This window comes from Urocitellus parryii, chromosome 4, assembly GCF_045843805.1.
Source record: "Urocitellus parryii isolate mUroPar1 chromosome 4, mUroPar1.hap1, whole genome shotgun sequence".
In the NCBI taxonomy this organism is placed as follows: Eukaryota; Metazoa; Chordata; class Mammalia; order Rodentia; family Sciuridae; genus Urocitellus; species Urocitellus parryii.
The window spans coordinates 61,902,915-61,927,821 of record NC_135534.1 but is presented as its reverse complement, the minus strand read 5'-3'; the positions used below and the strand labels follow the sequence as shown (position 1 = coordinate 61,927,821).

The window sequence follows — 24,907 nt, the reverse complement described above, 5'->3', positions numbered from 1 at the left end:
ACTTTCAAGTGTTGCTACTCTCTGCAGTTATTATATTATAGCTGATTATAGCTGATTGTTAAGTACTGCCAAAGTGGTCTCAAAATCCCCTCATCTTCACTGTTCATGAAGATCCTATTTCCATTGAAGCAATCTTCATAGATAAGTCTAACTATGAAAAAAAAAAGAAAAAACAGCTGCTGAAATTTAAAATATTTCAGATTCCTTTACAGAAATCTATCTTTTATTGCTTCAGTGCAGGAGTGTTTTTTCTTCTCAGAAAAAAATAATAAATTATCTATCCATTATAGTATGTCTGTCTTCCTGATATATGTGTATGTGTATTTTATATATAAAATACAAATATATGTATATGCAATTTGAGTTTTTCTCTCTTTCTCTTCATTAGCTTGGCTAAAGGTTTATCAACTTATTTTTTTCAAAAACCAACTTTCTGTTTCATTGATTTTTTTTAATTTTTCAAGTTCATTTATTTTGGCTCTGATTTTAATTATTTCTGTCTTCTGCTTCTAGTGTTGATTTGTTTTTTTCCTGAGGGCTTTGATATGTAAAGTTAGGTTATTTACTTGGTAACTCTCTAATCTTTTAATGAATGAGCTCAATGCAATGAATTTTCCTCTTGGAAAATAATAAAGAAAATTGGGAATCCATCAAACAAAAGAGTAAAAGACCTCTACAGTGAAAACTACAGAAAACTAAAGAAAGTAATTGAATAAGACCTCAGAAAATGTAAAGATCTCTCATATTCTTGGATAGGCAGAATAATATTGTCATAATGGCCATACTACCAAAAGCACTATACAAATTAAATGTAATTTCTATTTAGATTCCAATGATGTTCCTCATAGAAATAGAATAAGCAGTCATGAAATTCATTTGGAAAAATAAGAGACCCAGATTTGCCAAAGCAATCCTTAGTGAGAAAAGTGATGCAGGAGGCATCACAATGCCAGACCTTAAATTATACTACAGAGCTATAGTAACAAAAATGGTATGATATTGGCATAAAAACAGACATGAAGATCAATGGAAAAGAATAGAAGACAAAGAGACCTACCACATAAATACAGTTATCTCATACTAGACAAAGGTGCCATAAACTTACATTGAAGAAAAGATAGCCTCTTCAACAAATGGTGTTGGGAAAACTGGAAATCCATACATAGTGGAATGAAATTGAACTCCTATGTCTCACCCTGCACAAAACTCAACTTAAAGTGGATAAAAGACCTAGGCATTAGATCAGAGACCTTGCACCTACTAGAAGAAACAGTAGCCCCAACTCTCCATTATTTTTTTAAAATTTTTTAATTTATATATGACAGTGGAATGCATTACAATTCTTATTACACATATACAGCACAAATTTTTCATATCTCTGGTTGTATAAAAAGTATATTCACACAAATTTGTGTCTTTATACATGTACTTTGAATAATAATGTCCATGACATTCCACCATCATTTCTAACCCCTTTCCCCTCCCTTTTCCTCCCACTCTTCTGCTCTATCTAGAGTTGTCTATTCCTCCCATGCTCCCCCTCCCTACCCCACTATAAATCAGCCTTCTTATATTAGAGAAAACATTTGGTATTTGGGTTTTTGGGATTGGCTAACTTCACTTAGCATTATCTTCTCTAACTCTACCCATTTACCTGCAAAGCCATGATTTTATTCCTTTTATTGCTAAGTAATATTCCATTGTGTATATATGCCACATTCTTTTTATCCATTCATCTACTGAAGGGCATCTAGGTTGGCTCCACAGTTTAGCTATTGTGAATTTTGCTGCTATAAACATTAATGTGGCTGTGTCACTGTAGTATGCTGTTTTAAATTTCTTTGGGTATAGACTGAAGAGAGGGATACCTGGGTCAAATGGTGATTCCATTCCCAATTTTCCAAGAAATATTCATACTGCTTTCCATACTGGCTGCACCAGTTTGCAGTCCTACCAGCAGTGTAAGAATGTAGCTTTCCTCCCACTTCCTTACCAACACTTACTGTTCTTTGTATTCAAAATAGCTGCCATTCTGACTGGAGTGAGATGAAATCTTAGAGTAATTTTTATTTGCATTTCCTCTAATTGCTAGTGACCCAACTCTCCATTATGTTGGCTTAGGAATCAACTTCCTCAATAAAACTCCTAAAGCACAAGAAGTAAAATCAGACTTAATAAATGACATAATATCACACTAAAAAGCTGCTTCACAGCAAAGGAAACAATTAATAGCATGAAGAGAGAACCTACAGAATGGGAGAAAATCTTTACTGCCTGTACCTCAGATAGAGTATTATACTGAGATTCTAGTTCAGTCCAGTCAGAATGGCAATTATAAAGAATACAGGTAACAATAAATGTTGGCAAAGATGTGAGGGAAAAGGTTCACTTACACATTGCTGGCGGGACTGCAAACTGGTGCAACCACTATGGAACACTTGGAATGGAACCACCATTTGACCCAGTTATCCCTTTCCTTGTATATACCCAAAGGACTTAAAATCAGCATGCTACTATGATGCAGCCACATCAACATTTATAGAAGCTCAATCCACAAGAGCCAAGCTATGGAACCAATTTAAGTGTCTTTCAATAGATGAATGAATAAAGAAAATGTGGGACACACACACACACACACACACACACAAAGCAATATTACTCAGCCATAAAGAAGAATGAAATTATGGCATTTGCTGGTAAATGGATGGACCTGATAGATATCCTTCTAAATGAAATAGAGCAGTCCCCCAAAACCAAAGGCCAAATGATCTCCCTGATATGTTGATGCAAATCCACCACAAGGGAGGGTGGGGAGGGAAAGGTGGAAGGAGGGAATAAAAAAGACAGTAGAATTAATCAAACGTATCTTTCCCATCATTGTGTATGAAACACAGTGTAATGCCACATCATGTACAACCACAAGAAAAGGATCCTAATTAGAATAATTTTTACTTCATGTATGTATAATATGTCAAAATACATCTGCTGTCATGTGTATTTAAAAACTTTTTTTTAATGACACAAGCTTCATTGCTCCAAGGATGTCTAATTAGCATTTGGATGTATTTTCTAAATATTTTTTTTGTATGTGTCTTCTTCTTAGAATTGGCATCAGGCTTCATGGGCAGTTGTTTTTTTTTTCATTTATTTTAATTTAATGTTATATCTTGATCACTTTTCACAGTTCTCTTTACTTGTTGCACACACAAGTGGAACACGGTATTTAGCTACGCATTGTGTCTCTTGGTTTATTATAGTATAATATTTCAATAATTCCATCATATTTTTACAAATAATGACTTTATCCATGTCTTTATACTTGTTTTGTTTCACAAATTCTGTTTTTACAAAGAGATTCCTTGGGAGAAAATGTCTTTCTTTTAATTGATGCAAATTTCTGTATTGTTTTTAAACAGTGTTTCACACTTCTACTGATAGCATAAGGATGTTTTTACCTCACTAGGATATAGAAGATGGCATTCTTTTAAAATATTTACTGATTTAATACATGAAAAAAAATTTTCTTGTGATAATGAACATAAGTCAATTAAGTTTGCACTATTCATCATATTTCTCAGATATCTCTTATTCTGGAGTATCATGAAAACTGTTCCTCTTTCTTCTGGACAGTTGCTTTATTAATAAGCTTTGCATCACTGTGACAAAAGTACCTGAGAAGAACAATTTAGTTTTGAGTCCAAAATAAACAACTTAGCTGTTCTTGTTTATTTTTTTCCCATGGCCTCAGAGGTTTAGTCCATGGTTGGCTGGCTCAGGCATATACCCCAGGACCTACTTTCACCAGTTACCATCTAGCACAGGAGTACAGTAGTCCTTTCAAATGATCAATCCATCAGATAGATTAATATACTCATTAGGTAACATGTTACAGCTCTCACAACCTAATCTTCTCGCCTCTGAACATTGCTAGATTATCTATCATACGAGCTTATTGGGCAGCACCTTGTATCCAAACAATATTAATTGATGGCTTCTGAGCTAGTTGTCCACAGAGATAAATTTGTGATTGTTTTAGTCTACTTTGTGTCACTGTGATCAAAAGACCTGACAAGAACAATTTAAAGGAGAAAAAGTTTATTTTGGGTCATGGTTCAGAGGTTCAGCCCATGTTTGGTTGGCCACAGATCTGGGCCCAGGGGAGGTAGAACATCATGAGAAAAGGGTGCAGTAGAGAGAAACTGCTTTATTCAAGGCAACAAGGAAGCATAGAAATGGAGGAAAGAGGCAACAAGGAAGATGTACCCTTCAAGGGCATGCCCTCAGTGACTCGTCTCCAGCTATGTTCCAAATGCCTATAGTACCAGCCATTCAGTTCATTCAAACTAGGACGGGCTGATGATGTTTGAGTTCCCAATGTACAATCATTTCACCTCAGGATATTCCTACATTAATATGGGAGTTTTTGGAGGACACTTCAAATGGGAACTATAACATTGATGATATGTAGTGGCTTATCAAACTTTAATCATTATGTCAGATCAATGGAGCAATTGAGAGTGTGGGGACACTGTGATCCTTGGTTCAAGGCTCTTTTCCACAACATCCTCTGACAACCCTGTCCCTGATCTGTTTGGTTCTCACTCCATAGATGATGGGGTTGAGCATGGGAGGTACCAGAAGATAGACATTAGCAAATATGATGTGTACTAGATGGGGCACTTGATGGCCAAAGCGGTGGGTGAGGAAGGTAAAAAGGGCTGGAACATATAAAGTCAGGATAACACAGATATGAGAACCACAGGTACCAAAAGCCTTGAGACGAGCTTCACCTGAAGGCAACTGAAGAACAGCCCTCAAAATCTTCATATAGGATATGCCAATGACAATGATATCAAAGGCAGCCACAGAGAAGGCCACAAAGAGCCCATATCCACGATTGACTCTGGTATCAGCACACACCAACTTCAGCAAAGCCATGTGCTCACAGTAGGACTGCGGAATGACCTTGTTGGGGCAGAAGGGCATCCTGGAGATCATGAAGCAGAAGGGGCTCACCCACAGCAGCCCTCTCACCATCACAACTGACCCCAGTTTGATCACCACAGATGTGGTGAGGATACTAGAGTGCCTCAGTGGGAAGCAGATGGCCACATAGCGGTCCAAGGCCATAGCCATGAGCACCCCAGACTCCACAGAAGAAAAGGCATGGATGAAGAACACCTGGATGAGGCAGGCATGGTATTCAATCTCATGGGCATGGAACCAGAGTATGGCCAGCATTTTAGGTTGTGTGGAGGAGGAGAGGACCAGGTCAGTGAGAGCCAGCATGGCCAGGAAGAGGTACATGGGCTGGTGCAGGGTGTGGTCGGTCCTGATTACATGCAGGATGATGATATTGCCAGCTACAGCCACGACATACATGATACAGAATGGGAAGGCAATCCAAAAGTGGGAACTCTCCAGTCCTGGGATTCCAAGCAGGATGAAGGACATGGGATGAGAAGAGCCGTTCCCTGAAGCCAACATCAGGGGAAGGATAATATTTTCTCAGGTGTAAACATAATCTACTCTGTGCAAGTGATAACAAAGAAATCAATCATTGTTAATAATTATAAGCCTTTTTGAATGGGGCAATTGGATTTAGTGATACACCAAAACCAATTTCACTATTTTAACATGTAAAATTTTGTAGCATAAAATGCTGCTGCTGCTCAGTATTTTGTATTCATATTAATGGCATTCAAAATGGACTTAGAACATACCATCTTTGAGTATAATTATACTTCCAGAATCAATATTTGTTTTGATAGTAAAATATGCTAAGGAAAATACATCTTGGCAAATGTGGTTTTACCCCTTTAATTCTTCACAACAGGCATCTGATTGTTTAACCTTTCCCATATGTCCTTTTATTCCTCTGTTAAGTTTCTGAGGCAACATTTTAGGGTTTAAAAGCAGCAAGGATTAAAGGACCAGAGGTATGTATGAGTGATGTTGAGTTTGGGTTGACTCTAGGATGGTTACCTTGAGGATTTGGGTTTGGAGATGGCTGAGGGACCAATTGCTCATCTATAAATAAACATCTGTTTTGTAATGACTCCTCTTGTTTCTTTAGAGGTAACATCTGACCTGTCAAATTTCAGATTATAAATATTTTAGCTTCTGTGCCATCTAATCAGTTTAAACTTATACTTTATATGCAACCAGAGACATGAAAAACTGTGCTGTATATGTGTAATATGAATTGTAATGCATTCTGCTATCATTTATTTTTTTAAAAATTAATCAATAAAAAACAAAACAAAACAACAAAAAAAACTTTGTAGTGCAAAATCAGCAGCTGTGGTCCATACATAAATGCATGTGTGTGACTTTATTCCAGTAAAAGCTTATTTAAAGATCAGGGTGCAGCTGGATTTGGCTTTCAGGCTATGGTGTGGCAAGGGCAGTCCTAGCTGCTGAATTCACATGGAGTCAGTCTGAAACTCTGCACTATGCCTAACACTTCTGTGCTTTGTACCAAGTAGAGGCTTAATAAATATTTGCTGAATAAAATAAAAAATAAGTGTCATTATTTTGTGGTAACAGCCTTTTATCTATATAACAATATCCTAAGATGCCCAGAAGAACCCACTTAACCCTACTCTGAGTTCTACTCACAAGACAGTTCTGTTTCTCATAGTAGAGGTGGCCCTGCTGAGAGTCAGCACACTGCTGCACTATCCTCTGTCTGAACTTGCCTTATGTGATTTGACTCCATGTTAGATTCCTCTGATGAATGTTCCCTACTTCAGAATCCATAGGACACAAGTGACTGTTGTCACCTAGCACCTTATCACTACTTAACTCAGTTTTCCTATCTTCAATTCAAAGCTTTAGCTTTTATCTCTTTCATAATAGACACATCTAGGCAAGAAAAATATATTTTCTAGCCCCCGCTTAGCAAGTCACCTCTGGATATGAGTATATGTTTCGTTTTACTAGATTGGCTATTCTTATAAATGATATTTTTGAGACCCCAAATAGGCTGAGACTTTTTCTTATTTGCCCTGGACCTATAACTATGAAGGAAATGAGATTCAGACTTTTGAGGTCTTTTCTACGCCTAAATTTTCCCAACCTGCCCATATAATAGGCATCGGTTTGCTTAAAACAAATATCACTACTAAGCATATTCCCAAACTTCAGAAATACATTATTTGCAGCCTGGGGCCTCTGTGTTTTGCAAGGCCTGATCTTCTCAGTCTTATGTTTTCTGTTTGAGACAGAAACAGTACAGAACACATAGGTTATCAGATTTGCTTTGGATTCAGGGAGGGGAATGCACATTCCTTAAATGGTAAAAATAGAAGAATGACATAGTTTCCTATCTTTTGCAACACTCCTTCCTTCTCTACCCTGGTATTAAATATGTTCATTTCTCTTTTTTCCCCCCAAGATAAATTCTTTTAGCACAGTGCACACTGGAAGCTGTAATTAAGTCAGATTCCTTTCAAAGATTAGATCTAAGGTGATTTCACTTTGAACTTATGATTCAATTTCTTTCTCTTCTCCCAAATAAAACTTGTAAAGACACTGTGTAACTTTTAGTTGGGGAAATATAGTTACAAGAACCATGTCCACAAATTGAGTAGAAGTCAGTTATCCTCTGGGAATATGGGTTTGAATCCAGGGATGGCTGGCTGGCTCTGTTGAACGGGCATTACTCCATCCACTAATTATGTTAAGTAATTGTGTCCTTCTGTTTCCTGTGTTGCTGAAGGCAATGAAGGAATAGAAGGTAAAATGGGCTGAAATCTTGCTAAAGAGTAGCTTCAGGGAAATTTATATTGTTATTTCAGTTTGGGGTACCAAAAACCAAGGTGGAAGGCAGGTGGGGTTCAGATACAACTTCCTTTATGGGGAGGGGGTGTGGGAGGCAGCCTGCATACCTTTCTAGGTCTCCATGGGGGACACAGATGGAGCCCTGCTTCTTTCTCTTCATCTCATAGTAGAGTTCAGTGGTCGTGGATCTCTGGACATGGTTTTCCCAGAGTCCGACCCTTCTGCACAGTGCACTTCCTTGCCTTCCAGCTTCCTGGAGGCTCTGAATCCCACTGCAGTCTTGGAAGAGCACAGGTGCCTGAGGGACAGAAAATCAGTCACACTGAGCTGTGCTCTGTCTCTGACCAAGCCACATATATCCATAAGAGGTTTTTAACAGGCCCCTGGGATTCAGCCTTGGCAGATACTGCAGAGTAGAGTCTATTTAAAGGATATGCCTGTTTTTTTCCTCCCTCCAAGCATTATTTCTCTCCCCAACCCAAGTTCCACTGCCTCATACTCATACTGGCTTCCTCTGAGACTGGAGACCAAAGCTAGAAGGATTAACCCCTAACTTTCCTCTCTCCTCTGTGTACACAATGCAAAGACAAGGGATTTTAATTCATGTGTAACAATGTGTGAAAGTAGATGTGTGAGCTTATCTGTATACCTATATTTTTGTTATTCAGAGTATATACACATATATACAAATAATTGAAGGGATATTTTGTGTAATTTGAAAAATATATTGATATTTCATGTGTTTTATTATGCATTAGAGAGGTTTATCTATAAATATTTGTATCTGGGACTGGATTTGCATGTATGTGTGTGTATGCATAAGCTTGTGTTTTATGAAAGAATGAGTACTTCTTTGCTTTAAGCTTGCAGTATTATTTTGACAATGTAACTCTGTTAGTGTGTAGTCACTGAATGCACATGCTTTATGAAGACACATGCCTAGCTACATACCTAATAGTGTAAAATGGCATACTGGCATGCATGCATATGAGTATTATTTTAGTTATTTTTTATTACTGTGAACAAAATACCCAACAAGAACAATTCAGAGGAGCAAAAGTTATTTGGAGCTCATGGTTTCAGATGTCTCAATTTATAGAGGGCCAATTTATTACTGTGGGCCCTAGTTGAGGAAGGACAACATGGCAGAGTTGAGGAAAACTGCTCAATTCATGGAAGTGTTGGGAAGAAGAGAGAGAAGGGTGGGGAGAAGGAGCCACAGGAAAGATGTACTCTTTCAAGACCTGTTCCCAGTGAAGCTCTCTCCTCTAGCCATGCTCCATCTGCCTAGAGTTTCCACCAAGTCAGTCAGTTCAAACCAAGATGAACTCAGTAAGTCATAGCTCTCATAATCTAATCATTTACTTACACTGTTCCTTCATTAATGCAGGAGCTTTTTGAGGAACACCACACCATAATAAGTGTTTACATATAAGGGGTATGGTCTTGAGGGTGTTGATTACCTACTGGTGCTTCACTGTGTACTGAGGTTGACATGGTTCCAAGGCCCTCATTTCTGAATGGTTGATTATACAAAAAGAAATGGAATTCTGCTGGAGATCCTGCTATGGTCATTTTTGAAACTTCCTGAGGCTGTGATGCTCTCCTCCCTAAAACTTAAGAGTTAAAACCTGCAGAGCTCTTTCTCCCAATTCCTATATAGGGTCCTGCTGAGTTTCTCATATTAATTGTTTTTGCACACCACTGACTTTTTGAAATTTCATCTTACATGAGTTGTCAAAGGAACGTGAAAAACAAAAGCACTTAAAAACAGATTAATTTGCAGAGGGGAGAACTGTCAGACTCCAGAAGACACAAAAGCCAACATATATTTTTAGAAAGAAAATTGCCAAAGGTATTAAGGTTATATTAAGGTGCTTATGGTAGATTATGATGATCTCTTTCACAAAGGTCAGGACATATCAAGATATCAGAATAGCAAAATCATGGGATAAAATTGTATTTTAAAGGGGACTCTGAGTTTACAGAAAACACTGAAAATTGTATTATGTTATGGAGTAGGCTGAAATGGTACATTGGAATTTTGGTTATCTCAGTTTACAAACGTAAATTATTTTTGTTTGTCTAGTCTTTTGTTTAGCTTTGATATATTAAGTCTAAGTTTAATGAAATCAGGTGAGTTTGCTTTCACTTTTCTTCTTCCTTTTTTCTGGCTAATACTTTTATTTGTTTTTTATTTGTTCTGTTTAGTTAAACATGACAGCAGACACTTCTTCCGTTTTTTTCTTTTTAAATCTTAGAAGAACTTTTGTCCCCAAACACATGTTCCTACTGGGAGTAGAACTGGTGTTTTCACATCTTCTGATTCTTTCCCAGCCTGAAAAGACAGTGACCCCAAGAAGATATGATGTCCATTCTCCTGAAGAAATTAATTTAGTAGGTCAAAAACACTACTTTTCAAACTTATTACAAGGAGTAAATTTCCTCAAGATGGAATGTGTAGTAGAAAGTTCAATATTTTCCCAGGTGGCTGTCTTACGGTGCCCTTATCATTTATTTCAGAAGCTATTGACTCTACAGGATGCATTGAGAACTTAGGATCCTGGCTCTCAGCCCTGTTCTGAACTTGTCTCCAGTAGATACACAAAGATTTCTGGGCAGTATTACAAGCCCAGTGAAACTGTGATTGTGGGCTTATGGAAGTGGTTCAGAGAATGATTTTGGAAAGAAAATTTTATGGAAGAAAATGTTGGTGAGGATATTAACATGAGGGTCCCGGGACTCTTCATTATATGTATGGAGAAAACTTGGTCACCTTTATAGCTTCACAGTTTTCATATTCTCACTGTCATTGACCTTTGTGTCTATAGTAACTCAGTCAATGATGTACAAAATTGACCTGAACCTAGTCACAGCTCAGAAATACTAGCACTCTGTATTTTTGAGCACCCTCCTATTTAACTACCATATCCTTTTTTTCCTAGTGCTTTTGCTCATCCATTGTTCTTACTCATCATCCATTCCACACACATTATGTGAATATTTGTACATGTAGTATATGGCATACAATATGAAGATCATTATAAACATTTAATACACATTTAATATATAGTGATAGCTGTAGCATGTGTGTGTATGTATGTATATGTATATATATATATATATATATATATATAACGTTTTTCCTTAAATTTCTTTGTATAAAATCTAATTTTTATTGCCTGTCATTTCAACCCCACTCATGAACGTACTCAAGAACTATTTTCCATCACAGCTCTGATTCAAAACTTCATCGTCTACTGCTACTCCTGTACCACTGAGCTACTGCTAAAAATGAAAACACAAATGATCTGTTGATGTTGTAGGTTCATAGTGTCCAGCCTTATCTGCACTTTCTAAACACCCATAGTTTTAGGGTAAGGTTTATGGCTAGGTCTAGTGTCAGAGTTAGGTTTAGGGTAAGGTTCAGGTTTAGAGCTAGGTGTATTATAATGGTCAGAGTCAGGTTTTGGGTTTGGGTTAGGTTAAGGTTTAGGGTTAGGGCTCAAATTAGTGTTAGGGTTAGAGTTAGGGTTAGGATAATAGATAGGGTTAGGTTTAGGGTTCAGGTTATATTTAGGGTTCAGTTAGGTTTAGGGTAATGGATAGGGTTAGGGTTAGGCTTAGAGAAAGTAAATATTTCTTAAACAGGTTACAAAAACCATTTAACCATGAGAGGAAAAAAATCAAAAGTGAACTTTAATATTGTTTTTCTTATAATATATGGTAAATTACTACAAAGCAGGCAAATCCTTCTCCAACTAAAATCTTGCTGAAGATTTACAATTTTATTAAATTTATATTTCATGTTATTAAATTTATATTTAATTTTTAATTAAATATAATTTTTTGAATTAAATGTAATTTTTGATTCAATATTGAAGGTGGGGACAGTGTTGCTAAAAGACATTTACAAGAAGATTATTCATTACCAGATACTTTTCTCTTAAAGACCAAACATTTAGAGTGCTCTAGGGTGGAACATAGAATGCTTACGTATAAAGGACACTTGATGCTGGTGCAATATAAAGATCTCAGTTACCACCTGGTGATGGTAGATGTTACAAATAATCTGCTCACTATAATTCATTTACAGCCCTGGTTCTGGTTCTTATGGTCATCATTAAAACTGTCCCTGGAGTTTTTCAGAGAAGCATTGAAAAGTGTGAATCAGAAGGGGTCTTTGATAATTACTGTAATGTTAGAATGACTTGTAAGAAGGCAACAGTGACATAATGTATAGCATTAACTCCCAGGAGTTGGCCCGTAGGTATAAAGTGGAATAAGAAGAAATGGCAATGAGAGTGGACTTATCTTCAAGGCATTGAGTGCTCTTCCATATCCTGAGAGACCCCCATTTGTCTCCACTATAACCTTGGATATACTAAGAGACATCTTTAGTGCTGAGCAGTTGGAGACTGGTGCTGTTCCATAGATAAATTTATCCATTAATGGATTAAATACCTAAAAGATAAAGATATCAAACAAGGTACTTTATGAAATATGGATAAAGAAAAGTACCTATGTGTATAGGGAACTTAACAACAACAAGCATAACATTTGAGGTTGAGAAATAAAGCAATCTAGGGAGGCTGACTGACTCCCTAGGTGTGTTACAGAGGTACATAGCCTCCAATATTTGTGGTCTCCAGACTATGTGGGAGGTTGGAATGTAAGGTAACATTCAGTTATGCATATCCCTGTGTTCAGATTGTTTCTCAAGCTGTGTCTTTGCTGGGATGTCATGGGATTCAGCTTTGCCTGAGGAACCTGGGGATGAAGACCACCAGCAGAAAGAAGGCAAAAAACCAGTCCACTTGTGGGGAAAGAAGATATCAACACAGAAATTTTAGCTTCCCCAAACTGTACCAGAATTTTTGGTAGAACTATGCTATACAATTTTGAAGTATCCCGCAACCATAAGTTAGATCATCAAAGTAAGCTCCAAGTGGGTTTGAAACTGTGGTATTCATTTTAGGGTCCTTAATAGCTAGCTGTTTAAGACTTTTACCCAATTCCTAATGCTGCATGCTTCTTTGTAACCCTGGCCTCTACTGCACCTGTGGTTATATCTGCCTTCTCCCCATTTTCTTTTTTAGGAACCAATTTAACATTACTGGAAACTTATGCTACCAGCTCCTGTGGGTGTTCTGATATATTGTTTCCCTTAGTTTTGGTAGGAAAGATCAGAGAAGAGGTCATCAATTATAGTGCAGTGACTCAAGAGGAAACAAGCTTTTCAAAACTACTTAAAATATTAAAGGCTGGTGTTGTGGCTCAGTGGTAGAGCACTTGCGTAGCATGTGTGAGGAAACTGGGTTCAATTCTCAGCACCACATATAAACAAATGAATAAAATAAAGGTCCATTTACATCTAAAAGTATTTTAAAAAGTTAAAGGGTTGGGGCTGGGGATGTGGCTCAAGCGGTAGCGCGCTCGCCTGGCATGCATGCGGCCCGGGTTTGATCCTCAGCACCACATACAAACAAAGATGTTGTGTCCGCCTAAAACTAAAAAATAAATACTAAAATTCTCTCTCTCTCTCTCTCTCTCTCTCTCTCTCTCTCTCTCTCTTTCTCTTAAAAAAAGTTAAAGGGTTAATATTTTAAATGCTATAAAAATTCTGAAGAATTTCCTAAAACCTTGAACTGTGCAATATATTACCTTTAGAAGTGGGTCTTTTTCCTTAATTTTCTTTTTAAAATTTCTCCTTCATTCTGAAATCTTTTGTACTTAGGGACTTGGCAAATTTGTGTAGAGACCAATCTTCATTATTAGCAGTCTCAAGAAGTTATGAACTAGTAGCAATTTTACATCTACATTTGTAAGCTTTTGTGTATGTTACCATTGTCCCTTGTCATCCAAGTTGTCTGCTTTATTGGCTTAAACTTTGGAATAAATTATCCTCTTTGATATAGTTTTGTTTTTCATAGTACCATCAAAGTCTGTCAGTTCAGTGTAATTTTTTTTTTTCTTTTGCTGGGGGGAGAGTGTACTGGGGATTGAACTCTACCACTGAACCACATCCCCAGCCCTATTTTGAATTATATTTAGAAACAGGGTTCTCACTGAGTTACTTAGCGCCTCACAGTTGCTGAAGCTGGCTTTGAACTCATGATCCTCTTGCCTCAGGCTTCTGAGTCACTGGGGTTATAAGCATGTGCCACCACTCCCGGGTTTCAGTGTAAGTTTTGAGGACAGGTATTGCAATATCACACTGAACCCTCTTAATATGTACAATTGAAACATTAATCAAAAATAAAATGTTTTTAAAGAGTAAAAGAAAAAAGAAAGTGCCACAAGCCTAATTTATCCAAGTATCTATTATTAGCATTTGTATGTATTTCCCAAATAATTTTTAGTATACGTGCCTCTGGATTTGTGGGCCATTGTTTTTATCTTTTATTCTTTTATGTTATATTACATCTTGATCATTTTTCTTGACTTTATTGTCAACTAAATTAAAATATAGTAACTATATGACACATAATATTTAATTTTACATTACTTCACTTGGATTCTTGTGGTATTTGATATTGTTCCTTTTTACTTTGATAAATAATGATTCTGAGCATCTCTTTAGACATGTTTTTGTTTCACAAATTCTTACTCTTAAAAAATTTCCAGATAGAGAAAATGTACTTATTTTTATGTGGTTGGTGACCATTTCTGTATATCTTTTAAACTATGTATCAACTTACATTTCTACCAATAATATTTTCACCTATATAATACAAAGATGACATTCTTATAAAATATTCACTGATTTACTAGTTTAGAAATATTTATAATTTTCTTGTGAGGATGAACATAGATCAACTAGGTTTGCATTTTGCAACATATTTTTCAGAGTTCTCTTGTTTGGGGAATCCTGAAAATTGTTCTTTTTTCTTCTGAAGAGTTGTACTCTGGGATAGTGATACATGGCTTTCTGATGATGCAAAATGGCCTGGAAAACACTTTTCATTATGCCCCCACATCAATGGAGCAATTGAGAATTTGGGAACATTGTGATCCTTGGCTCAGGGCTCTTTACCACAACAACCTCGGATGACCCTGTCCCTAATCTCTTTGGTTCTAACTCCATAGATGATGGGGTTGAGCATGGGAGGTACCAGTACGTAGACATTAGCAAACATGATGTGCACCACTTGGGGCACTTGATGGCCAAAGCGGTGGGTGAGGAAGGTAAAGAGGGCTGGGATATAGAAAGCCAAGATTACACACACGTGGGAGGCACAGGTGCCAAAAGCCTTGAGACGGGCCTCGTCTGAAGGCAATTGAAGAACAGCTTTTAAAATCTTCACATAGGATATGCCAATGACAATGATATCAAAGCCAACCACAGAGAAGGCCACAAAGAGCCCATATCCACGATTGACTCTGGTATCAGCGCACACCAACTTCAGCAAAGCCATGTGCTCACAGTAGGACTGCGGAATGACCTTGTTGGGGCAGAAGGGCATCCTGGAGATCATGAAGCAGAAGGGGCTCACCCACAGCAGCCCTCTCACCATCACAACTGACCCCAGTTTGATCACCACAGATGTGGTGAGGATACTAGAGTGCCTCAGTGGGAAGCAGATGGCCACATAGCGGTCCAAGGCCATAGCCATGAGCACCCCAGACTCCACAGAAGAAAAGGCATGGATGAAGAACACCTGGATGAGGCAGGCATGGTATTCAATCTCATGGGCATGGAACCAAAGTATGGCCAGCATTTTAGGCTGTGTGGAGGAGGAGAGGACCAGGTCAGTGAGAGCCAGCATGGCCAGAAAGAGGTACATGGGCTGGTGCAAGGTGTGGTCAGTTCTGATTACATGCAGGATGGTGATATTGCCAGCTACAGCCACGACATACATGATACAGAATGGGAAGGCAATCCAAAAGTGGGAACTCTCCAGTCCTGGGATTCCAAGCAGGATGAAGGACATGGGATGAGAAGAGCCGTTCCCTGAAGCCAACATCAGGGGAAGGATACTATTTTCTCTGTTGCAAAAGTTACGTATTCTCTGCAGATGATAAAAACAATTATTATTATTAATAAGCCTTTTTAATGGGGTAATTGAATTTAGTGATAAATCAAAATAAATTCCATTATTTTAGTATGTGAAATCTTGCAATAAGATGTTGCTACTCATTATTTTGTGTTCACACTATGGCATTCTAAATGGTGTAACAACTTACCAGCTCTAAACATAATTAGTGTTTTAGAATTACTTTTTGTCTTAAAATTTTAATGTCCTGAAAAATTACACCTTGTTAAATAAGGTCATATTAAGTTTTTTGCTTTCATTCTTTACAACAATTGTCTGATTGTTTAACTTTTCCCATGTGTTCTTTTTATGCCTCTGTTAAGTCTCTGGGGCAACATTTCAAAGTTGAAAGGCAGCAAGGAAGAATTAAAGGATCAAAATAAGTTGGGAGTGGAGGAATAGAAGTTCAGTGGATGAGACAAAGGAGAACAAAAGGAAGGGAGGGGGGATAGGAAAATGAAAGACAGTGAAATGCATCTGACACACCTTTCTTATGTACGTATATGAATACACCACAGTGAATCACAGCATAGTGTACATCCACATTCCTTAATTCTTAATTAAGAAAAGCTTTGGGTAAATGGAGGGAAGATAAACAGAGGGAAGGGAGTAGTAGGTGGGAAAATGGAAGAGGAAGAGAGGTTTTGGGGGCTGAATTAGATTAAGATATATTCCATGCTTATATAAATGTCTCAAAATGGATTCTACTGTCATGCATAACTAAAAAGAACCAGTTTTACAGAAGGGATGAGAGGAGAGTGATGTATGAGTGATGTTGTGTTTGGGTTGACTCTAGGATGGTTACCTTGAGGGTTTGGGCTTGGAGATAGCTGAAGAAGCAATTGTTCATCTATAAATAGACATCTTTAATGTATGGCTCCTGTTTCTTTAGAAGTAAAATCTGACCTGTCAAAGTTCAGATCACAAATATTTTAGCTTTGTGGGCTATGCAGTCTCTTGTGCATCTAATCAGTTTAACTTTGTAGTGCAAAATCAACAGTCATAGTCCATATATAAATGCATGTGTATGACTTTATTCCAGTAAAAGCTTATCTATAAAAGCAGGGTACAGCTGGATTTGGCTTTCAGGCTATGTTTAACAAGGCCAGTCCCAGGTGATGAATTCACATGCGTTCAGCCTGGAGCTCTACACTATTCCTAGCACCTCTGTGCTTTGTACAGGGTAGAGGTTTAATAAATATTTGTTGAAGAAAATAACAAATAAGTGTCATTATTTTGTGGTAACAGCCTTTTACCTGTATAACAACATCCTAAGATGTCCCACCAGAGCCCACTTAACCCTACTCTGAGTCCTACTCACAAGATAGTTCTGTTTCTCTTACTAGAAGTGACCCTGCTCAGCACACTGGGGCACCATCCTCTGTCTGTTCTTGCCTTATGTGAGTCGACTTTGTGTTGATCCCTTTGATGAATGCAGCTACCTCAAATCCTTAGGACACTGGTAACTTTTTCTTATTTTTTACTTCTTACTCTCAATTCTGTGTCTTGCATATATTTTCACCTCCTTCTAACAGATACATGCTGGCCAGGAGAGTATCCATTTATATTCCTCTAAACAAATCACTTTTGGGAACAAACAAATGTTTCATTTTACTAGACAGATTGGTTCCTAGAAATGGGTAAATACCATTCTACTTAGATAGTAACTTTTAGTTTACTCTAAACAAATACTGTGGCCAAGAATACTATGAAAATTCATAAGCAAACATTGTTTGGTCCCCAGGGTCCTTGCTTTGTCTCTTCTTGCCAGGCCTGATCTTCCCAAACAGTCTTACATTTTCTGTTGAGGCCAGTCTTTTCCCCAACTTTGCTTTGTTCTACTCTTTGTCACTTTTTCCTTGTGGGAATCCAGTTACCAGGTGTCATAGTCTCTTGGAAAAACATTCTAGACCACCTTCATTCCTGTGCCAGTCACTGGAAGAGGTGCCGGCTTAAGCTATGGTTTCCCAATGTGTATAATAATCTCATTAACTGTGGAAGGGATTGCTATTTGTTGAGGCCCAGCACTACAGACTCCAAAAGTTAATGGTTTCTAAGTAATTGTTTCTAAAATATCCCCACCCTCATTTTATCATGAGTAAAACAGTTCAGCGTCCTTACATGATTTGCCTGGCATCACTTTCTAAATTTTTCTCCGAGCGTGCAACTCTATAGCAGGGGCTTCTGGTGATACTGAAGCCATTGCTACTTAGTGAGTGATTGGGGTTTCCACCCTGGTTGGGTGAGGCATGGAAGGCTGCCCTGTCATGATATTCCTCAATAGTAGGAAATAGATTGCTATTAATTACCCTTTTATTCAACTTTCCTTCCTCTTCTATCTTTTTTTTTTCCTTTTTCATAGGCCAGAGTTCTTATGATCATAATGTGTACTGCAAACTGAACTTTATGTATCTCCATGTTGCACTAATAAGAAAACTAAAACCATGTCATCTCCTTTATGAATCTTATATTAAGGACAATCACACTTTAACTTCTGATTCATTTTTTTCCCTTCTGCCAAAGAAAATCTAACTCATAAAAACTCTGTAGATTTTGGTGAGGAAATTTAGATATGTGAACAATGTTCTCCCACTGAGTAGAGCTCAGCTTTCACCTGTGCTCTTGAATCCAGGAATGGTACTGCTGGCTCTGTTGCACCTCTGCTGCTCTGCCCATTATGTGGGAATAGTTGTTTCTATCAGTCAGCTATGTGCTTGAAACCAGAGAAAAATTAAAATATAAAATGGCCTGAGATCTTGCTAAAGAATAGCTTTGGGGAAATTTTGATACTCTCTTCTTGTTTAAGGATATCTAAGACTAAGTTGTAGAGCCATGATAATGGAGCAGGTTGGGTTCAGATCCAACCTCGCCTCAGGAGGGGTTGTCTAAGGGGCAGCCTTTTTACCTTTCTAGGTCTCCCTGGAGGACTGTGGAGTCATGATTCTTTCTCTCATCTCCTAGTGAAGTTCAGGGTCCATGGACCTCTGGACCTGGAGCTCCCAGTCATTCAGGCCTCTCTGCACAGTGCACCTCCTTGCCTTTTAGCTTCTGGGAGGCTGTGCATCCTACTGCTCTCTGAGAAGGGCACAGGTGCCTGAAATACAAGGAATCACTCACACTGAGCTATGCTCAGTCTTTGCCCAAGACAGATATGCACATAAGCATTTCTAAAAAGCCCCTGGGACTTAGCCTTTGACAGAAACCTCAGAGCAGAGCCTATTTAAAGGACTATGCTTGGCCTTTCCCTTCCCCAAGCATTAGTTCTCTGCCCCCCACCCCCACCCCTTCCTAAGTCCCACTGCCTCATACTCACACTGGCTTCCTCTGAGACTGGAGACTAATGCTGGAAACATTAACCCCTAGCTTTCCTGTCTTCACTGTAGACATGAATGCAAAGGCAGGGAATTTCAATTCATGTGCAAGAAGGTGTGTTGTAGTGATTACCTGGGTGTGAGCCATATATACATGCATTTTTTTTTTTGTTAATCTGGTGATGCGTATTTACAATCAAAGGAATATTTTCTGAAATTTGAAAGTGTGTTGATATTTCATGTATATTGATGTGTGAATCTGAGGTTTGCTTATAAATATGTATGTATATGTAAATATGTATGAGACTGGGTTTTCATGTGATTGTGTATAAGGTTGTTTATATGTGATTTCATGAATAATTATTTGCTTTAAGTGTGCATAATGAGTGTGAAACCATTATTCTCTGAGTGAGCTATCACTAAATACAGCTGCTTTGTGAAGGTACATGCCTAGGTACATACCTGATTGTGTGAGATGGCATATTGGTGCGTTTGTATGATTATGATATGTGTGGGGCTTTATGAGGGCAGGTAATCAGCTTTGCTATGTACTGAGATGGCTATAGTTCCAAGCCCCTCACTTCTGAGTGGGTGATTATCCAGAGAAGGAAAAGAAATTCTGCAGGAGATCTAGCAATAATCATTTCTGAACCTTTCTAAGGCTGTGATTTTCTCCTCACTCAATCTGAAGATTAAAGTCTTCACCAAGCTCTCTTTCATCACTCTTTCAAGCCTTGCTGGTGTTATTATTTTTCAGAATTCCCTGATTTTTAAAATATTTCATCTTTGATCAGATGTTCAAGGAAGATGAGAAAAGAGCATTTAAAAACAGAACAATAAAGGGTAATTCGCACAGTACAAAGCAGTCAGACTTCAAAAGATGCCTTTCACAGAATGAAAAACCTAGCATATATTTTCAGGAAAAGTTGACAGAATTATCAAGTTTACATTATTGTGCTTATGGTAGATTATGATTATCATATTTAAAAAGGGCATGATTTGCTTTTGGATATCTACATAATAAAATAATAGGGATACCAGTTTTTATTGGGGGGTCCAGGTTTTAAAGAAATGTTCTGGGTTTTTATAATTTTGCAGATAAGGCTGACATTATACATTGAAATTTTGTTATTGTCTCAGATTAAAATTTATATTTATTTGGGGGTTTTAATTTAATTTAATTTGGGGATGCAAATGCTCAGTACAATGCAAGCAGAAAGTTCGGGTCTTTTTGATTCAGTTTTTTTCCTTACCTTTTTTTTTCCTCCAAGGAAATTTGTCCTCAAACAGAATGTGATATTTACAAGTAGGGCCTGTGTTTGACCATCTTTTGACTCTTTAATAGTCCCAGATGCACAGTGACTCCAAGCAGACATGGCATGATGTCTCTTGGAAAATTCAATTCTCATGTTAGCCACACTAATTTTCAGTATTTGAGGAAGGCTTGCTGTAAGGAGTAGGTATTAGAAATTGCAACCTTTTCATGATTGGCCCTCAACAGGTACCTTATAATTTGTACCTTTCAAAAGTTGATACCTCTTGCATAATTCTTTGAGAACTTGGGAACCAGGCTTCCAATCCTGTTTTGAAGTCTATTGTCTATTAGAATACACAAAGATTTCTAGGTAGTTCTGAGAGTTCAGTTAAGCTTGGTTACAATAAACTTATAGCCACACCAATCTGTAATTGTGAGGTTACAAGGGTAGGGCACAAAAGGGTGTTTAATAAGGAAGATTTTAAAATTGCTTCTTTTTTAATTATACATAACAGTAGGATATGTTTTGATATAATTATATAAGCATGGAATATATCTTACTCTAATTAGGACCACATTCTTTTGGATGTACATGATGGTGAAATTCACTGTGGTGTTTTTACATATTTACATAGGAAAATTATATCAGATTCATTCCACTGTATTTTCCTTTCCTATGCCTATTCCCTTTCCTCCATCCCCCATTGTCTAGTCTAGAACTTCTATGCCCTCCTTAACATTGTGTGTTAGCTTCCACATATCAGTGAAAACATTCAACCTTTGGTGTTTGGGGATTGGCTTATGTCACTTAGCATGAAAGTCTCCAGTTCCATCCATTTTCTGGCAAATGTCATAAAATTGTCCTTCTTAATGGCTGAGTAATACTCCACGATATATATATATATATATATCACATTTTCTTTATCCATTCATCTGTTGAAGGGTACCTATATTGGCTACATAGCTTAGCTATTGTGAATTCAGCTGCCATAAACATTGATGTGGCTGTGTCACTGTAGTATGCTGATTTAAAATCCTTTGAATATATACTGAGGAGTGGGATATCTGCATCAAATGGTGGTTCCATTTCTAGTTTTTTGAGGAATCTCCATACAACTTTCCATAGTGGTTGCTCTAATTTGCAGTCCCACTAACAATGTGTGAGTATAACCTTTCCCCCACATCCTCACCAACATGAAAGAAAAGGATACTGCAGATATTGACATGAGGATCCTGAGTCATTTTACTGTATTTATGGCCACATAGTTCCTGTCTTTTCACTTATGATGACCTTTATGTCCACAGCACCTCAGTCAGTGACATATGGAAATGGCTTGGACCTAGTCACACCTGAGAGATACTAGATCTCTGAATTTTTAAGCTTATTTTACTTTAACTACAGCATTCTTTCTAGTTCTCTCACTTGTCCTATGTTCTTTCAAGTTATCCATTCATTATGTGGGTATGTGTGTGTGTGTGAGTATATATATATATATATATATATATATATATATATATATGTATGTATTTGTGCATATAGTATTTGATATAAAGTCTAAAAATTATTATTAACACACATATATAATGCATATATAATATGGAGTGATAGATATTTTATGTATACACACATATCCTTTTAACTTCCTTTTAAAAATTCATTTGTATAAAATCTAGTTTTTATAGTCCATCATTTCAACTATACTTATGCTAATTACCTGTACAATTATTGTCCCATCATAGCTACCATTCAGTATATCACTGTCTCCTGCTACTTTTTTTAACCACCTCTAAGCTGCTGGAAACAGTAACAGAAACAATCAGATTCTTGCCATTGCAAGTCTGTGGTAACCAGCCTTACCTGCACTTTGCAAATTTCCAACATATTTTCACATTCTCTTTCTTTTCTATGTATTTTTTATTTGTTCTAATTAGTTATACATGACAATAGAATGCATTTTGACACATCATACATTGATGGAATATAGCTTCTCATTCTTCTGGTTGTACATGATGCAGTGTTACAACGGTTGTGTAATCATATATGCACATAAGATAACAATGTCTGATTCATTCTACTATCATTCCTACCCCCATACCCACTCCTCTCCCTCTAATCCAAAGTACCTCTATTCTTCCCTAGCCCTACCCTCTTGTTGTGAATTAGCGTCCTCATATCAGATAAAACATTTAGGCTTTGGTTCTTTGAGATTGACTTATTTCTCTTAGCAGGCTAGTCCAGTTCCACCCATTTACTGGCAAATGCCATTATTTCATTCTTGTTTAAGGCTGAGTAATATTCATTGTGTATATATACCACAATTTCTTTATCCATTCATCTATTGAAACACACTTAGGTTGGTTCCATTGTTTAACTGTTGTGAAATTGAGTTGCTATAAACATTGCTGTGACTGTGTCACTGTAGTATGCTGATTTTAAGTCTTTTGGATATAAACATAGAGTGGGATAACTGGATCAAATTTTCTGAAGAATCTCCACACTGCTTCTATGGTGGTTGCACCAACTTGCAGTCCCATCAGCAATGTATGAATGTACCTTTCACATTCTCTTTAACTTTTGCAGTGAGACAATGTTTAAAATGTTATAATCATCATCATCATCTGACCTTCTTGCTAAGTGCATTGTCCAGACTCTACCTTTTATACGTGGTAAATTTCTTTCATTATTTCATGTTTCTCATTAGTAAGCAGAGCTTCTAAGAATGCTGTTAGAGGTAAACCTTCTCATTTTTGGCCTTCAGGAGCATATCAGACTTTGCCTACCTCAATTTTTCCTTCTCACCTAAATAAAGATGGTGACCTCAACATCTTCTCCTCCACTTTAGGGATCAGTACCACATTCCAAATGAAATCAAATCTGCCTAGAGGGGAAATGACTGGGTCCATGTGCTGCCTTCTTATTATTTCAAGGAGATTCTTGCTGATATCAGCTGTGAAATAAAGTTCATAGATATCTTAGAAAAACATGATAATGTCTGAAAATGTTTGTGTCTTGACTGGACAATTATTTTTGGTGAATTTTATTCTTCCCACAATCATATTCTACAGTTCTAAACCCCAGTCCTCAGAACGTGATTTTATTTAGAAATAGTAATTGCAGATTTAATTGCTACGTTGATGTCATTCTGGAGCATGGTGAGTTCCTAATTCAACATGACTGAAATCTGTAAATAAAGGGGGAGATGTGGATGCAGAGGTAAACAGTGAGAATGCCATTGAACAAGAATATAGAAAACAAGGCGATATATTTATAAGTGTAGGTTTCCATCAAATCACAGGAAACTAAAAGAGAATCACAGAATTACAGAACAGATTCCCGTAAAAGCCAAAAAAAGGAACCAACCTGCTAACACTTTGATCTTGGACTTGCAGCCTCCAGAATTGTCATACAACAAATTTATCTTGTGTAAGTCGCTTGGTTTGTGGCAGTTAATTGTAGCAAACCTAGAAAACTGATAAACAACAAATATATTTTTAGCTATTATAATAAATCTTTATCTATAAAAAGTTATACCTCTTATGTGCAATCGGAATTTTACATAATTTAACTCTAATTGTTAATCTAGACAGGGACCCTAAAAACATTAATGTCAAGAGTCCCACATACCTTAGAGGTGGATTTATGTTTATGTAGAAATAAATCAACTCATCATTGGCAAAATGATGAAGAAACCAGAAACAGTTCCAAACATATAATTAAGTATGAATAAAAGATTCAATACAGATCAGTGACAGAAAAATGTTATTATAATGCTAAAACAACTGTATATCTATGCGAAGAAAGCAAGATGGCCCTCAATCTCTATTTCACTATAAAATTTTTTATTATAGATATAACATAAACCTGAATTTCAAAGCTAAAATTACAAAACTATAAAATACCTAAAAGAAAATAATATGATAACATTTTCATGAAATTGGGGAAAGCAAAGACATCTTACACAAGATAAAGGCATTAACTATACAAAGGGGAAATCTTCAACAATTGAAGTTCATTAACATAAAAAAGTCTAGCTCCAAAAATACTTTTATGAAACTCAAAAACACAAGCCAGAAACAGAGAAAATATTCACAACACATATAGCTGATAAAGAAAGACTCACAATCAATAATAGACAATCAACTCATTAACTATACAGGCACTTCACAGAGGGTAATAGATGAATCATGAATACCCAAATAAAAAGTTGCATAATATTCTTGTTTGTCAGGAAAATTAAAATGTAAACCTTGAGGAGATGCCAAGAGAAACTTGTCAAAATAGCTAAAATTAATACATGGACAACTTAAGTATTGGCAAGAAAGTGGGGCAGTCTGAGCATTCAGGCCTTGAGCATGGTCATAACTGCCATTTTTGTGGCAAATTCTAATAAAATCAGACTGCCATGTGAACAAGAAATTCTATTTCTAGTTTTATACTCCAAATAAATGCTTTATATATCCTCCAAGAATGTCTAGGAATGTTTAGCAACTGTACTCCTTAGAGCTAAAATGTGGAAACA

General features: G+C 37.0%; 2 protein-coding genes across 2 annotated transcripts; both read right to left on the bottom strand.

The window, feature by feature from the left end:
* Window positions 1-4,542: 4,542 nt before the first annotated feature.
* LOC113191344 (olfactory receptor 52R1-like) lies at window positions 4,543-5,487 on the bottom strand. The gene has a single exon (XM_026401054.2). The coding sequence runs from the start codon at window positions 5,485-5,487 to the stop codon at window positions 4,543-4,545; it is 945 nt and encodes a 314-aa protein (XP_026256839.2).
* Window positions 5,488-14,807: 9,320 nt separating this feature from the next.
* On the bottom strand, window positions 14,808-15,752 carry LOC113191345 (olfactory receptor 52R1-like). The gene has a single exon (XM_026401056.2). The coding sequence runs from the start codon at window positions 15,750-15,752 to the stop codon at window positions 14,808-14,810; it is 945 nt and encodes a 314-aa protein (XP_026256841.2).
* Window positions 15,753-24,907: the final 9,155 nt, after the last annotated feature.